A 17,602-nucleotide genomic window follows, 5' to 3' on the forward strand; every position below is an offset into this window, starting at 1 on the left:
GCACGATCATTAATCAATTATTAGCCCGGATAAGTCAGTCGGTAGAGCATGGTTATGAGCATCTTAAAAGCATTTATTGCACAAATTTTAGTGGTCATTAAAATCAATACATCAGAGTATATGAAAATTGAAGACTTTTCCTGATCAGTTACAGATTAACACAATGGGACCCTCATGGATTTATTTTCAGTTTACAGAAACTTAGGTTGCAGTACAAACATGTTTGTTCTTCTTAGTGGGTTTAACAGTAATGTTGTTATGTTGTATTTGACTTGTCTCTTTTTTCACTTTTAGAGTATTGTCAATCGAGGCCTTGATTGAGTTATAATAGTTATGTTATTAATTTAAGTAGTGTTGCTATTCTATAGGCAGTATTGTAAGAAGAATTCTACGGAGCGTCCGTCATGGATCCACATGAGAAGTTCACAGAACAGCAGCTACGAAGGAGGATAAAACTACATGAGAACTGATTGAACAAATGAACTGAACTGCTTGTTAAATATGATTAATCGGTCGTTAAATCAAACCCTTTTTCAGCCTAAAAGAAAACGGGGGAAATGAAGAGAGTGTTTTTTACAGCTAGTTAGCTGAGAAGGGTCGTAAACATGGTGCAGCTAAGCAAGCAGCCATAACACCTGCAAGGACAGCAAGAACAACAGGATGCCCTGGGATGGTTAGAAACTAGCCATGGTTCTGGGAACTCAGCAAGGGAGTAGGTTTCAGTTGATAACAACAAGCTGTTAAGATATTCGGGGATGGTATGTAATTGGGAACCAGTGATGAGCTCTACTTTTGCAATATGTATGAGCTAATTATCCGTATTATAAAGGTACACGCAGCCAAGGAATAAATGAGATTCGCTGATCATATGTCAGTGACAGGTGTGGTCGTCTGCTTTTCTCCCGCCGTTCTGCAACAAACACCTATATACAAATTTAAGAACACAACGGAGTAACTGTTACTGTTTATTAACAACCAGTTTTAATAATACGATAAAAGTATGTCCTGAGAAAGGGGAACAAACATGCTTCTTCAAGGTTTTTTAGCTGTTCTGGATCTCAGCCGTCGCTTGATGATCAGATGATCACTTTCCTTCTTTTGTTCCTCAGATACCTGAAGAAAACATTTCAAAAGTTACTCATCTTTTCACACAAAACTGACAAGCTCTTCTTGACCCACGCAAACATATTTCTTCCCCTAAATGGATTTCAGAATGGCATTTGCTTATTATATTTTATTCAGAAAACTATGGGATACCGAGATCATTTTAATGCAGCTTAATCACAAGGAACAAATATGGAGAATGTACAAAATCCTGTTTATCTTAAGAAAGCACACACATCTGAGGAAAGCCTGAAGGCAGCTTTCATTTTGAAATACTTGTTTTCAAAAGAGTATTATAATACTTGTTTTGTGAAACATGAAGCGTTCAGAAAACATTTTTAGCCTCAATCCCTGTAGCTATGACTTGCCCAGAATTTCAGTTCTCGGTTCAGTTCCATGTTCTCAGAACTACAGTGAGAGAAGAAATTGTCTCATCTTCTTCATCCTCTAACAAAAAAAAATAACATTTTGGTTTCTGCCCCTATCATTCGTCAAATCATCAAAAAATTCAGAGGGATATTACAGTATGGGCAAATGATCACTATGCTGAACAGAAAAAGGACTCTAATATAATTAAAAGATGCAGTTCCAACAGAGCAAGAATGTTCTTAGCACAATAGCTGCCGACAGAGTCATGAAACTGGCACATCAGATCCTTTGCAAGTTGGCTTAGACAGGAGATCATTGTTTAAGCATACCTAAAAAGCTGTCTAAGTTGTGCTCTAGAAAAGCGTGTAGTAGAATAATGCCACTCCAACACACTGAAATTATCTATGATTCCAAATTAGAAGACATCTCCGTGACTGCTACATCACCTACTTAGTAAACTGTAAGCCAGCCAAACACAGAGATCTTTGAGGACAAACTAAAACAGAACAGCAGGAAGACCAACAAGAATGACTTGGTAGAATAAAGAAATACCTCAGTACTTTCAACCTCCTCCTGCAAATAGATGAAACCTCCAGTCTGTTTGGACTCCTTAGTAGTTTATTTTAAGCCAAGACTACAGTATAATCGCTTACCGAAGAAGCAGGTATATCTAGAGGGCCAGAAACGACAGTGGAATACAGCTTCCTTTTGGATCGTTTTGGCTTGGTCTCTCCTTCTTCGAGACTTTCAGGTTCGTTTGATTTAGGAGAACTTACTGCTGACATCAGCTTCTTGGCTAGAAGAAATTTGTTTTGATACATAAACCAATCAACTTACTGGTTTTGTGAGTCTTTAAATCACTGAATGCAAAAAAAGCTTCGTAACAAACTTGGTTTATAAATGACACGTAAAATTTAAGTGAAAATACTCAGAAATTGTATTTGTTCATCGAGGTTCTTTATTGCTTCTATAGCTGAAACAGTTTATAGCTTCAGGTACGGCAGCTTAAAGCACGCATTAAAATGGAGTATGAAAGACAATCATGGCTCAGAAGTCGCTGGAAGTCAGAAACTTCAGCAGGAGTTAAACAACAGGCCTAACTTTCGTGCTGACAGAAGCACAAGACAGAACCAACTTTCTCTGTATACTTGTAGGTTTTCACAAATGTAATAATGAATCTCTGAAGAGACGAATAAATGCATTTACTTCATAAATCAAAGGACAACTTAACATGGCAGACAAGTTCTCTAAGAACACATACATTAATAGCCTACAGCAGAAACAAGCCATTCTACAATGTCTAGAAAACATGGAATAAAACTTATTGTACACCAACCTTTAGAGTGTATAATAGAAGGAGAGGTTTGAATAAAATCTCCAACTTCTTGCAGTGTTTCATCCTTCTTTTTAGTCAGTCTTGAAGCATGTACTCGCTTTCTCAGGAAGTAGTCTTTTCCGGATTTCTGTTCAACAGAGATGTGAACATGAGAAACAAGAGCATTGTTTAAACTTCATTTTAGTTCAACGTTATTTTAAGTTGACATTTTGAGCTTTACTACTGACACCTCTGTTCATTATGCTGATGATACCACAACGGCAAGTAATGCAGACAATTTTATACCCTTTAGGGAGTTGTCAAAATCTCAGCTATTTCAAGGCATACGTTTCTTAAAGTTTCTTAATAAGGCAGTAGTTTCTTTAATAGTAGCTCCCAAGCTGTGGAGTTGTTTCTTACATAAGCTGTTCTAATTACGTAAAATAAACAAACATACAAAACAGAAGACAACAGATGGGAAAAATCTACTACTCATACTCTGACCATGCCAAGGATACTGCTATCACATGTGAACATCTGTTTTTAATAACTGCCATGCATATTAATGATATGAACCTTAGTTTAATACAAGGGCTTCACTTACAAAAGCACACGATAATACACTAAAGCTTCTCTTCCCAACTATTCAGTGTGCAATATCCTTCCCTCCAAATCATTACACAGTACAGCCATTACACGCTATTGCTATCTTTTCCCTGGAGAGAATACAGACATTCAAGCAATGACACCGTACTTAAGCTGAAGGCTATCATGTACCTGCTCATGGTCAAATGGCAGCAAATGCACAGCTAAGTGACAGGGAAATGTCAGTATGCATTTCCCCAGCAGCACTTACTGTCCACAATCCACCCAGTCCTGTTTTTCTCAACAGGAACAACAAAGTCAGAACTGAGATCACCTGGACTCCTCCTTCTCTATGGCAGGAATTCAGCTAGCATATCAAAAATGAGTTCAGATGCTGGTTGAACACATGGAAGACAGGCTGCTGGGGACATCAGAAAATGGGAGATGGCTGCTTCTACTGCTGCTAGTAACTAGCAAACTCCAGTGTCCCAAACACAGACTAGCAGCTTTTACTACTTACACTGTTCCGACCCCCTGAGGGGAGTCTTCTTCCTCTCAAAAAGTTACCAAAGATTGTAGAAAGACAAAAAGTAGTCAGAGCCACTTTATCAGGCTCTGCTAAGAATCTGAATGGAGTATCACCACCCACTGTATTTCCAAGAATTAAGTTGGTTAATAAATACTTTGTTTTTAAAATATATGTAACTGCTATTTTATGAAAGTTAGCAATTAAAAACTTATATAGGAATGATTAACATCATCTGCTAACAAAACAATATCCAGAAATCCTGCAGAGGAAGAAAATAAGTTCAATTTGCTGTGCCCGTTTCAGTGGCTCCATGAATTTTTTCCAAGTAACTTATCTAATCATGATCCACTTCATAAGCATTAACATGAGGAGAGTTTTCAACAGCACCTGACAAAAATTCATCACACAATTGTTTCAACAGCTTTTATTCCTATCAAAGGCTATAAAAACAGGTGATCTGATCACCTTGAAAGGGATAAATAAATTAAAACTTGGGAATTGTTTAGAGAACATGAGATCTTTTCCTACTCATTCCTTATCAAAAGCAATACAATCACAACATTTTCAGATCTGAAGTTTCATACTAACCTCAGATTCATTTAATGAAGTGAGGCTCCTAGAACATCGACGTGACAAATAATTGTCTTCAGCTTTGCATCTTAATGGAATACTTTCTCCAGTTTTAGTTTTGCTTTGTTGTTTCCTAGGCTGTAAATATTTAAAAGGAGTAAAGATTAGGCTATGCATTAGACCTCCAAAATATCTCGAGTTTTCTAAAGTTACAGTGTAAAACCTCAAGCTCAGACGCCACATGAACACGTAAGCTGAAACACAGCACAAGTGTGGGAAGGTAGTAACATCTATTCATTGTGTGATCTTCAGATACACCCTACTGGGTCTCACTAACAGTCTCAGGCAGTATTCTGCCTCCAAAAGAGAGAAAGCGAGACATTATTTAGGGACAAAATCTGTAACGCTGGTCGTTTTGTCATCCATTCCCCCCATACTCTGCACGCTCACAGCTGCTATGTTAGAACACCAAAGGCTAAACCTCTGCCTAATCTTCAGCATCCACATACGAATACATGGAAAACTGCATGGAAAAGTTCCATAATGTACACAGAGAGATGGTGCTCTAGTAAATAAAATATTTTTGAGAAGATGAGAGCTCATGTTTGAGTGGAAGACAAAAAGAACATACAAGTACTCATCACTGAATATGTAGTTAAAGGACTATATGCTAAGAAAAATGATTCCAGCTCCAGTATCTCCTAGGAAAACAGAAGAACAAAAAGGGGTTAACAAGATGTTAAGTACTGACTTTCTATAAATATAATCATACCTTTTCATTTACAGAGTCATTCCTTCTACTTTGTCTTTCTTCAAGTAAAGGTATTTCTGGCAAACACTGAGGGCTACTGTGGTTAATGCGTTGTTTTAATTCCTTTATAAAGTCATCTTTGTCAGCCAGTTCTTTTCTTAACTCTTCTATCACAGTTGCATTATCCTAATAAACAGTAAAAACTGCTGAGTTGTGGGATTGGCAAAAGGAATTAACACACACAAGCGGTATTGCAATTACTTAGTAGCATCAGTTTTAGAATTGCAGGCTAGAACACTTAACTATTCAAGAACAGTAACATTTCACGGATTTGTACGGTCACTGTTACAAGTGCAGTAGTCACAGAATTGCCTGGGAAGTTGTAATACAATATATTTTGATTCTTCTATTTTACTTATGTGCTTCAGCCTTCATCTTTCTTAAGATATAATAACCCGAGCTTTTATTTGTTCCCAAATCCTCGGTACTGTGAGAAAGTCGGCAGTTGTAGGGGAAGTTTTGCTATGAGAACATCTTTCTTCTCAGAGAAAGTGAATCCAAACATTCTCAAAAGAGCACAACTCATTTAGTCGTCTGTTTAGCTTCTGAAATTCTATGCTACGGCTTAGATTGGCTATCCTGATTAAAAGCCTGATTTTTGTATGGCAATAGAAGCCAAAGTTTTGAGCTGTTCTTCCAAAGCTTCTACTAACTGATCTCTCTCCTCACGCCACTTTTGAAGGTTATGGTCCTTTTCATTTCAATTTTCAATTCAATTAAGACATTTCAATTAACATATCGTGATGTCACTCAACAAGATCAGGTTATATGCATGTATTATATATGTATTTACTATGCAGATTATTGTATTTAAAGCAATCTGCCAGTGCTCTGTAGTGACTAATTATTTGAATATCTTTCATGGTCTACCACTAATTTCAGTTGGCCACTTTCATTTTGCTCCAATTTTTTTTTTTTTTTTTGACCTTTTTCCTGTTGCTTGGAAAACCTGCATCATTCATTTAATAAAAATTAAGAGCAAGAAAATTACCTGTTTAAGTTGTTGGATAGTATAGTCTTTATAATCCAGCTCATCCTTAAACTGGTTATTAATCCTTTCAAGTTCATCCATCTTATTCCTGAGGTATTCCTCCACAGAACGCATCGTGAACACCTGTAATGTAAGCACAGCACACGGTTCATTAAAAGACTTCTGTAATCCAACCTGGCCAAATACTTCTTTGTTAAATAAAGAGGAATTCACAAACAAGTTCTGAGTAGGAAAACGACAACAAGTGCAAGGTTACCAAGGAAGACATGAATTCATTTTTAAGCTTTAATTTTCCACCCCAAGCACACCCAATAAACTTTCAGACTAAGATCCTGCAAAATGGGTTTTAAAATATCTACTTGTTTAATAATTAAATTTTAACTATTAAAATCACTGAAGCTGAAATTGAAGAAAAAAATATACATGCTTATATTAAAGAGCCTCTGGAAATTAGTCTATTTCTCTTCAAGTAAATAGCATTCTTCTTCCCAGTTATCAGCGTTTTTTCACAAGATTTAGGTTTTAGGCTTTGGAGTTACCACGGATACCAATGGCAAGTCACCAGTAACGTAGAGATAATAACAAGTCCCCTCCAGAGGCAGATTAGCTATTCTCTTCACAAACCTTATTCCAGACTACCAACCAACTTTACTTTCCTCTGTTCATTATCTATGTGAAACCATGTTTTAACTTCTGGTCCTCTCTAGAGCTTCAATGGCAACTTTACCTAAGATTTGCTGCTAGCCACACTAGTGTGAAATTTCCAGCTTCACAGTTAAAGTTTGAGAAGTTTTAACAGCAGAAAGCCAAGCATAATCTTACAGAAAAAAATAGCTCAGTTGACTACAAACCTCGCTTTGTACTTGCTGAATTTTTTTCTCGGCATCAGAATGTTTGTCTTTTAGATCTGCATACTCTTCTTCTTTCCTCTGCAAATCTTTTTTCAAATTCAGTACAAGGGCAGAACTCTCAGAAAGAATATTTTCTAGCCTTATGTTAAAAATAAAGAGACAAAGAACATTACTGTTACACATCTCATGGAAACAGCAATTACAGCTTAATCCATGCCCTGCCTGTTGGTTTCTATTTGTAAATAGACTCTTAAATCTATCTAGACCAGTGATTTAAACAATTACTTTTGAATTTCAGCTTGCTTCTCATAATCAGATGCTGAAGCAATAAATTATTCAGATGCTATTCTGAGGGATGTACAACAAAACCACCAGAAATCCCCATATTATTCTTTATTTCCTTGCACACTCCTGTTTTCCCTTGGAACTCAAGTAGCATACCAAAGCATCCTAAAGTAGTAGTTTGGCCATTGATAAGCATGCAAATGCATTAAGTCAAAGGGATGTTCCCATTAACTATTTTTAACTCTAGTTCATTCTCAAAGGGCTCTAAGTTAACTCAGTGGTTACTTACGATTCTATACGTTGCACTTTCTCCATTTCACTCTTTTCCTTTTCCCGAAGAGAGTGTTTCATCTGCTCCAAGCTGTTTTTCAGCTGCAGAACTTCTTGAATCAGATTTGCTTCTTTGCTACTTAACTCTTCAACCTTTTTGTCTGCATTTGCAGACTTCTCCTGCAGAGTTGCTGTAACTGTCTCTAGATTAACAATAATAGATTCTTTTTCTTTAAGTAATTCATTGAGTTTTGACACATTGTCTTCCATTGTCTTGGAAGCCTCCAGGAGATACTCAAGCTCTCTTATTTTTACCTCACAGTTGGCAACTTCCTCCTGAAATTGTGCAATCACTCTCTGATCTTCTGCAGTCTTTTCTTCAAAGTCCTGAGTTTTCTTTTCTATTTGCTCATGTAACTGATTCACAAGATCATCTTCCTGACTAGTGTGAGTTGTAATCTCACATAGCTTCATTAAAAGTTGATGATTATGATATTCAGCATTATTCAGTCCTGCCTTTAGGTTTTCATTGTCTTGAAGCAGTGCTTTGATGTGCTGACTTTTTTGTGAGGAAACATCAACAATACTTCTGCATACTTCCCAAATCCTTTCAAGACTATAGTTAAAGGAGAGGTCCTGCACAAGATCTGAGATGGAAGAAGTCTGTGACTGAATGCATGCAGAACTAATTTGAGATGTCCCTGTCTCATCTTTTTCACAGTCTGAGGAATCCTTTGCACTGACAAAGTCAGTACTGATCGCATGAAACTCTAAGTGACATTTGTATAATTCATCTAATTTGGTCCGCATTTCTTTTACTTGTGACACTTTATCAATTATATATTCTTTGGCAACTTCTATGTTGTTAGTTAGTTGGGCATTTTTGTCTTCTAGTGTCATATTTATAGATTTCTGTTCATCCAGTTCAGAAGCAATTTCCCGATAGTCAGCTTGACCCTGCAGAATTTGTTCACGGAGGACATCAGCTGTTTCTTCAGAAAAAGAAAGCTCAATACGCAGGCTTGTTACCTGCTTACTGAAATCTTCTTTTTTATTTTTTTCTCTTCTGCATTGTTCTTCAAGCACAGCTAAATGACGTTCCAAGATTTCAGTTCTTTCCCTCAGTGCTAGTACTTCCTTTCGGTACGTGGAGCACTTTTGTTTCATGTGTTCAATTTTCTTTTGCTCTACAGTGTTCTTTTTCTTTCTCTCATTTACAACTACTGTAAAACAAACAAACAAACCAAAAAAAAAAGGGGAAAAGGAATGTAGCTCAGATTGATTAAAATCATTATTACATAGCAGTTCACAACACCAAGTAGCGACTTCTAAGTGAAACACTGTCGTAATATGCAAGCCATACCCTCACATCACATAGTATTTGATACTAGTGAAGGAATTAAAGTCCTCTGAACACGTAATCAGGTGCCTCAGATTTCTATACAGAATTAACAGCAAAAGGTTTTCAGTCTGGAAGAACACTTCTACCATGGCACTACTCAAACCTTCCACTCCACACCAGTAGAAAATCTAATTAGATTTAAGAAACATGGGAACGAGATAGATAATTCACAGCTATATTCTTTCTATCTTCCGTGCTTCAGCAATCCCTATAAGGCAGCCAGGAATCACTCCATCTACATCTAAATGGTAGATAAACAGTTCTCTAAGAAATTTCATTCCAACTCACAGTCCTCTTACTTTCAAAAGAAAGATAAAACCCTGGACAAGTTGATCACTTAAGTGTTGATATCTGTCTCTCTTATTCAGTTGATCTCTAAGCAAAATATGAGGATTCCTACTTCTGTCCACACTTACTCTTTTGCATTTAAGTTCACTCATAAAGTTGTACAAATTTGCAGATTCAAGTTTCCATAAATATTCCGTTAGCTTGGGGCTGTTTTTTTCTTTAACTGGTGAGCAATTAGCTAAAATCACATGCATTTTCTTTCTATCAAAAGCAACTTCTGCTGTATTTCATCACTGCTTTAGAATCCAGTTACGTCCATTCCATAATATGCATACATTAAGTATTAGAAAAATAAATATAAGTCAAGACTTACTAGGGATTGGGTCACCACAACAATATATTCCATGGTGATTCTTGTACAGTCCTTTTATTACTACAACTACAGAAATGCAGAATTTTATAGCACCCACGTGCAGCCTGCATTACATACAGATTCACATGTACTGCATGGAAACAGCCTCTTAACTCATCTAAGGAGTTTTATATACAGCCCTCAACTGATTTAAAAGTCACACTGAAGAAACAGCAGTGGCATATTCCACCCCAAACCAGGTTTTGGGTTTTGACTGCTGCTCCCAGCAACACTAGTGAGGGGAATATGATTTATAAGTAATCTAAACACTTTATGCTGAAAACAACAAGCAAGCACTAAAGCAAGATAAATAAGACTAGGGAGAAGATGTGTAATGTTCAGTCTAGAAGCTCCTTACACAGGAAGTAGGGAAAAAGCATTATTACAGAGCATAGGAAACAAGACCTAAAAGCTCAGAGAATGGTGTAAATACCCTGAACTTGAAGCTGAGATAACCTAGCATCTCCTAAAACACTTTTGCTCGTGCTACTTATATAACTAATTCTACAAAAGAACCAGCACAACATACCTGTGCTCATTGTTCTACTGTGTACATTTAACATAGCTAAAGAATATATATTAAGCGGTTTTTGAAATTGGATGCTATTAATACTCACAAATAGAAGAAAATTTTAACATGATTGAATACTCAGTACTTCTTAACAGAAAACTTCATGCTGACATTGTGACTATAGCTACCCATTTTAATTCCCATGTGGAGCATTGCTGTCATTAATTTTTAAATGAGAGCTTTGGTCATATGATTAGAACAAACCCACTACTATTTGGAGTATGGAGGAGTCCACATCCCTCCCTCAGTCTCTGGTAAGATGCTTATATGTGATGCCATTCAGTGGTCACATTAGGATTCAATATTTATGCCAAATAAAGGCAGCAGGGACAAATCATCCAAGAACAGCATCTCATCCAAAGAAGGCCTTGACTTTCTCCCTTGCACATATTTTGCAAGAGGAATACAAGAAAGGAAGGGAATACAGCTAAGTTTTAGATTTTCCCTTCTACACTGTATATGTCTTCCGTAATTCTAGGAACACTGATGCTCAGCTGTGCCCAGAAGTGAAGTTAAATGCATCAGAGCTTATCCAAACCATTTTGCTCAAATATTGCCCATGAGCGAGCAATTAGCAGGTCGTCAACAATTTTGATAGTTGCTTCAGGAAAAACAAAACAAACAAACAAAAAAAAGCACTTGAGCAGCTGATGCTACTCAGAAGATCAGCAACAGCAGTTGAAACAATACTAAAGAAACTGCTTTAAAACTATTACCAAATCTGCAAGTGCATCAACAGATGAGGAAAAAGCAGCAAAAAGTAAAAAAATAGTGCAAAAAACTTCTTTTCTTAAGCATTCAAAAATGAACAGCATAGGACCTTCTGAAAAAGGGATATTTACATAACAGTTACTTCTATTTACAGTTTAACACAGTGGCTTTTCTCCTTATACCATAAGGTACGTGCTTCACAGCCTTTTGCTTCCTATCCGGAATAGGAAGCAATTTATTGTTTTGGAAGACACCCTGTTCAACGATGGAAGAAACTGTACCTTTCTTTGGAGGTGGCTCTTCCACAGTAGGCTTATCTTCATCAGTACTGCGCTTTCTTCCCACTTCCAACTCAGTTTTCTCTTGTTTCAGTGCTTTAACTGAAACCACTGAAAATTGGCTGCTTTCAGTTCCTTTATTAGTGTTCTCTTCTGCCGGTTCTGCTTTAATGGTAGTTAAATGGTAGGTAGTCTTTTCCTGTATTGATATAAGATCAGTTACATTGAAGCTTAAGAAAAGGAGCACTTAAGTCTCAGTAATCTTCTGTAGGCAAATATTTACACAAAACCATACAGCTAAAATATTTACCCGGTGACTCTATAGACATCAGTTACAAATCTCAATAGCAGACAGAACAAGTACACCTTCAGATAATGACAAGTGCAATACTCGGTAGAGTATACAAGGGAAAGCAAGAGCCTAGCAGGTTACAAAGTAAAAGACTTGCACACAATCAAGAGTTTACCAGTTTATCAAAGAATTTCCTGTTTCCAAGAAGTCAACAAAATTACAAACATGGTCAAAGAGCAAATGGTCAGCTCTCATACAAGTTCATCACATCACACTTCTGCTAAGCTGCTAAAATCACTTTCATCGTGACAGATATAATCCAACCTTAAAGCTTAGTCAGCTCTGTCACGCATATTGTAGATTGTGTCCTTGACCACAAGTGAAGCTTCCTTACTTACAAGATGACGATTGTTAAGCCATGCCGGCACTGCCAAGGACTGATTATTCATCTTTAGTAACTTATGAAAAGAAAAGCCTCAGAAGTGTTCAGGCCACACAATCTCACAGATAGAGTTGGAGCCTTGTTCTTGGAAGAAGTAATAGGTGAGGACATGACTACTCTCGAATCCTTTCATTTTGTGCATTCATTTTCTTGGAAATAAAAAATAAAAAAAATTCAGTCATCAGTTTCTAATGGAGTGTTAAGTAGCTGAATTACACAATGCATTAAAGGCAAATTCAGTTAAGCTAAGCTCGGTAAGAAATCTATTAATGGAGCCTACTGGAATAGCATTTTAAGCTACCACAAGTTGGTATTAAAACAATTTTACACAACATCTTCTTGATAAAGTTACCTCAGTTGCTTCTTTAAGTTACTCATCAGACTCATCCAATTTAATCACCTGCATTTCAAAGTCTGTAACACACAGAAAAGGTTGTATTACATAAGTAGACAATAGATAGTTTATTAAGTAATCAATTTTTCCAGATATTCTAACGTTTAGGTAGCTTTTGAACAGATTAATTAATTTGCATGTGGTCTTCACTTATTGGGAGTGATTCAAAAGTTTTCTATATTTCTTGGAACGAAAACATTGCATCAACAAGACATAAAGAAGAGTAGAGATTACAATATAAAAGTAAAAATCAAGATATAGACATTTAACCCCATACTTACGAAAGCGTAAAGCTGCTAGTTGCAGTTTAAAGGAGAGGGGGAAAAAAAGAAAAGAAATAACCAAAAACCGTGGAATTGCTGAACCTGAATATACACAAGGAACAAACTATCACTTATCTACAGGCTATGGTTCCAAAGGTAGAACATCTCCTCTAATTCCTACTCAAACTGGTTATTTCTTTTTTAGATTAATGAACTATTTCTGTCTTCTACCTTTCACATCGCATAACTCACCTTTGTTCTTCTGCATCAGCTCTTCTTCAGTTTTAAGTAGTTTGGTGTTTTTCTCTGTCAGCTCTTCTTTGGTCTCCATCAGTTCAAAGTTAGTTTTCTCCAGCTGCTTTTCAAACCAGCCAGTATCTTCCTTCGGGTCCTCCAGGGATACAATGGAACTATGTGCTGCCTCAGCTTGCTCTTTAATATCCATGACATCATAATGCACAGAATCAAGAATGCCCTCAGGATCAACACAGGTGTCAGGCACTATGCTATGTTCTCCACCCTGAAACGTAATTTATAATCAGTTAAAACTGGTGAATAGCTGACTACATAATAGCTGTTATTTCTACAGATAGTCTGGATAGCCACTATGAAGACAGCCATACAAGAAGTTTTTAATTTCAGCTTCAAAACCCACCTCACAAATTCACATACAACATGACAGTGATTCGTATGGGGGGAAGATAAGTGGCATTCTAGTAACAGCTAATATATTTTATAGTATTTGATGACCACACTCCTTTTTTTTTTTTTTTTTTTTTAAATATTACCCCAGATTGATCTCCTTCAAATTTAACGTACAAGTTCGGACTCCCCTTTTCTTTGTATACAGCGTAAATTTTCATTTTGTGTTGCAGAAACAAGGAAAACGCCCAAATTCCCAAAGCTTTCTGAAACTGTTCTTAAGGCTCAGCAACTATTCCTGCTAGATGAAGAATAGATGTATCTTGCTCATCATACAGCAACACAGCATGCACTTCTTTGTAAACAGCCTTGTGTTTCTATAAGATGTGCCCATAACATTTAAATAGTAAAAAGGAAAATATTTAAGAAAAAAAAAAGGAAAATATTTAAGAAAAAAAAAAGAAAAATACCAGGGTGTCATGGTTTAATAATTTTGTAATTTTGCTATCAGTATCACTCCTGTTAAGGAGCTATCTTAGGTTTGCGATTCTGCACCTGTGAGCTTGACCTTGAAAGTCCAGGCGGACTGCCAATACTCCAGTTTATTTTATAAACACTGCTGAGCTTTGTTTTTTTTTTTTTTTTTACTTTTTTTCCCTCTCTATTGAAAAAAAAAAAAAAAAAAAAGTTCCCTCTACTAAGTGTGCTTTATAAGGTACTGCATTTCATTAGTTCCCCTTTTACGATGCTCCAAACATATTGGGCCATGTTTAAGCTAGCCTATTTTTCCTATGAAGTTATAGGAATGTATAATAGATTGAAAGCATGGTTAGCAACGCTTATTTGGTATTTGCATGCAGCTCCAGAGGGAGCAACTAATGCAACTAATGCAACCAATAGTACGGATATGGTGGTTTTTGAGCGTGCTTTTCCTTTTTTCTTTGCATCTTTTAAGCAGTCTTCGACTGACCAGTTGTCCCAGTGGACCACACTGTCAATCGTATTAATCTCCCTCAATTTGCTGTTGGTTATTGTAGTGATCTCACTCGGTATCTGGATTTATAACATCAGGAGGAAGTCTTCCTTAGAGTCAGAGAATACTGAGTGGCAGGGAGTGTGGAGAAACTTTGGAGAGACTTTTAGAGGACAGACATCTTTAGTGTCATGGAGCTTTACTCCTGAACACTTAAAGAATCCTGAGAGTTTGACTGCATATTTGAGACAGGAATGTTGTGGCTCAGGCAGATCTAAGGAGGCACAAATGACTTGGGGCCTAGCTAATGCTTATCGGGCCTTATTCAATACCATTCCTGAGAGGGAAGATTTTGAGGTTGAGAGAGAGAGTCTCAGGGCCGAGAATGAGAGTATCCAATCCAAACTCGACACTCTCCAGTCCAAGCATAACGTCCTCCGGTTCGGGTACAACACTCTTCAGTCCAACTACGACAGCCTCCAGACTGAGTTCGGTGCTGTCCAGAAATATAAAGCCTTGGTGGACACTGGTGCACAATGCACCCTAATGCCCTCAAGTCACCAAAGGACACAACCAATATATATCCATGGAGTGACTGGGGGTTTACAAGAACTATGACTATGTTGGAGGCCGAAATAAGCCTCACTGGTAAAAACTGGCAAAAACACCCTATTGTGACTGGTCCAGAGGCTCCATGTATACTGGGAACCGATTACCTTAGGATGGGATATTTTAAGGATCCCAAGGGGTATCAATGGGCCTTTGGGATAGCTGCTGTTAACACAAATGGTGTTTATCTGCTGTCAGCTTTACCTGGTCTGTCAGATGATCCTTCTGCTGTGGGGTTGCTCCAGGTAAAGGACCAAGAGGTACCAATTGCCACCAAAGTGGTTCACAGACGGCAGTACCGCACCAATAGGGACTCATTGCTCCCCATTCACAAGCTAATTCGCCAATTAGAGAATCAGGGAGCGATTAGCAAAACTCACTCGCCTTTTAACAGCCCCATATGGCCAGTGCATAAAGCCAGTGAAGAATGGAGGTTGACGGTGGATTACCGTGGCCTAAATGAAATCACACCTCCATTGAGTTCTGCTGTACCAGACATTCTAGAACTCCAGTAAGAACTGGAGTCAAAAGAAGCTAGGTGGTATGCCACCATTGACATTGCTAATGCCTTCTTTTCCATCCCATTGGCTGCAAAATGAAGGCCACAGTTTACTTTTACCTGGAGAGCTGTTCAGTATACCTGGAACCGTTTAACTCAAGGGTAGAAGCACAGCCCAACAATCTGCCATGGGTTGATCCAAGCTGTCTTGGAACAGGGTAATGCTCCCGAACACTTGCAGTATATTGATGATATTGTTGTGTGGGGCCATAGAGCAGCAGAGATTTTCAAGAAAAGAAAACAGATAATCCAAATTCTTTTGCAAGCTGGTTTTGCCATTAAGCGCAGCAAGGTGAAGGGGCCTGCCCAGGAAATCCAGTTCTTAGGTGTAAAATGGCAAGATGGACGTCGTCACATCCCAGCAGATGTGATTGAAAAAATCACTGCTATGTCTCCTCCCACCAACAAGACAGAGACCCAATCTTTTCTGGGAGTAGTGAGCTTTTGGAGAATGCATGTCCCAAACTACAGCCACATAGTGAGCCCCCTCTATCAGGTAACACGGAAGAAGAATAATTTCTCATGGGGTCCTGAGCAGCAGCAGGCTTTTGAGCAGAGAAAACAAGAGATAGCCCGTGCCGTGGCCTTGGGGCCAGTACGGACAGGACAGGATGTAAAGAACATCCTCTACACTGCTGCTGGAGAGAAAGGTCCCACTTGGAGTTTGTGGCAAAGAGCTTTAGGAGAAACCCAAGGCCAACCCCCGGGACTTTGGAGTCGAGCATATAAGGGTCTGAGGAGTGCTACACTCCAACTGAGAAGGAGATCTTAGCCATGTACGAGGGGGTTTGGGCTGCTTCTGAAGTAGTTGGGACAGAGGTTCAGCTCCTTCTAGCACCTCGCTTGCCTGTGGCCCCCCTGTCACGGACACAGGTAGATTTTTGTTTAAACCGTGACAACTACCCAGAATGCAGCATAAGGGAATTTTTGCCTAGAACTCTGGAGGACTATTTGTAACTCAGAAAGATCAGAGATAGAAAGTTCACATTGATTTCTGGGTCACCAGCCTCACCGTACATCAGCATTTTTGGTTTTTAAATGATACATAAAGTTCTCAATGGCACTGCTCTAGTCGGTAGTTCTTTCCCTTTCCGTGCATCTCGCTCTGTGCATGGCTTGTGAACCGCTATTCAGGCCAGACAGCTGCAGCCCCAAAGACCTGCCATAAATGTACAAATTCTACCAGGATAATGTCTTGGTAGTAGAGAAACAGGATGCGCAGTCATATGGCTCTCACACATACCTTGTACAACGAGCTTGGCTCTGGACTGGGCATCACCAATGTCACAGGTGTACACGTCACTGTCACTTTTCTCCAGATTTTTTATGCTCAGCTGCAGGTCTCGTCCTTTCTGTGCCCTCTTGTATTTCCTGCCAGGCCTGAGCACAGCAATGCCTTTCCTCCATATGACGAAGGATGCGGCTTTCTCGCTCTGACATGTAAAAAGTGCACTTCCACTTTCTTCAATTTTCACATCTGAAAGTTCCTTGATAAAGTAATTAGGTTTTTCTGGAAGGAAAAAAAAAAGGATGAGGGTGTAGGACAAAGGGATTTGTTACCCCAACAAGTCCCAAGCATACAGAGGTGTCCTGAATCTCCTTTGCCCTCATTTCAGAATATCACATAGAGATGCAAAGAGTCTAAGAAGACCACAGAGTCCACCCATTTACATAGGTTTGATAATTCCAGTAGATATCTGGAAAGTTCAATACCATTATACATGCGCTGGTAGGATCTCATCTGATAAACTGCATATGGTTTTGATTACACATATTCAATATAGACTAATTTAGATTGCCATCTTTTCTTGTCTCACTAACACCCAAGATCATAGAATCATAGAATGATCACAGAATCATAGAGTGGCCTGAGTAGAAAAGGACCTCAAAGATCATCTAGTTTCAAACCCCCTCCAAGGGGTCACCAACCACCAGACCAGGCTGCCCAGATCCACATCACACTGGAGAATCATTCAGTTTCCAGATTATTTTAAGGAAAAGATTTTAATCCATCGTATTTTCTGAAAACTAAGAATTGATCCTGCTCAAGGAAACAGAAGAGAAAAACATCACCCACAGGCTGCAG

The 17,602-nt window shown here is 38.2% G+C and overlaps 2 protein-coding genes across 2 annotated transcripts; both read right to left on the reverse strand.

Moving 5' to 3' along the window:
- Positions 1-886: 886 nt before the first annotated feature.
- Positions 887-4,649, reverse strand: LOC146755885 (kinesin-like protein KIF20B). Its single transcript, XM_085525094.1, has 4 exons — positions 4,491-4,649; positions 2,810-2,936; positions 2,127-2,269; positions 887-1,113 (listed from the first exon to the last, which is right to left on the reverse strand). The coding sequence occupies exons 1-4, from the start codon at positions 4,647-4,649 to the stop codon at positions 1,033-1,035; spliced, it is 510 nt and encodes a 169-aa protein (XP_085381220.1). The 3' UTR covers positions 887-1,032.
- On the reverse strand, positions 4,649-11,596 carry LOC146755886 (kinesin-like protein KIF20B). The gene is made up of 5 exons (XM_085525095.1): positions 11,346-11,596; positions 7,700-8,903; positions 7,126-7,264; positions 6,275-6,397; positions 4,649-4,675 (listed from the first exon to the last, which is right to left on the reverse strand). Exons 2-5 carry the CDS (start codon positions 8,845-8,847, stop codon positions 4,649-4,651), a joined length of 1,437 nt encoding a protein of 478 aa, XP_085381221.1. The 5' UTR covers positions 8,848-8,903; positions 11,346-11,596.
- Between the last annotated feature and the right edge of the window lie 6,006 nt (positions 11,597-17,602).

Source organism: Coturnix japonica, chromosome 29 (assembly GCF_054131305.1).
Source record: "Coturnix japonica strain WE chromosome 29, WE-NBRP24, whole genome shotgun sequence".
In the NCBI taxonomy this organism is placed as follows: domain Eukaryota; kingdom Metazoa; phylum Chordata; class Aves; order Galliformes; family Phasianidae; genus Coturnix; species Coturnix japonica.

Coding starts and splice junctions, on each gene's coding strand:
- LOC146755886 (XM_085525095.1), bottom strand. CDS start 8,847: ATGAAACAAAAGTGCTCCACGTACCGAAAGGAAGTACTAGCACTGAGG. Junction 6,398..7,125: donor TTCAGCAAGTACAAAGCGAG/GTTTGTAGTCAA, acceptor CTTACATTACAG/GTGTTCACGATGCGTTCTGT. Junction 4,676..6,274: donor CTATCCAACAACTTAAACAG/GTAATTTTCTTG, acceptor CTGTAACTTTAG/AAAACTCGAGATATTTTGGA.
- LOC146755885 (XM_085525094.1), bottom strand. CDS start 4,649: ATGCATAGCCTAATCTTTACTCCTTTTAAATATTTACAGCCTAGGAAA. Junction 2,937..4,490: donor CTTCATTAAATGAATCTGAG/GTTAGTATGAAA, acceptor TCTGTTGAACAG/AAATCCGGAAAAGACTACTT. Junction 2,270..2,809: donor TTCTATTATACACTCTAAAG/GTTGGTGTACAA, acceptor AATTTCTTCTAG/CCAAGAAGCTGATGTCAGCA.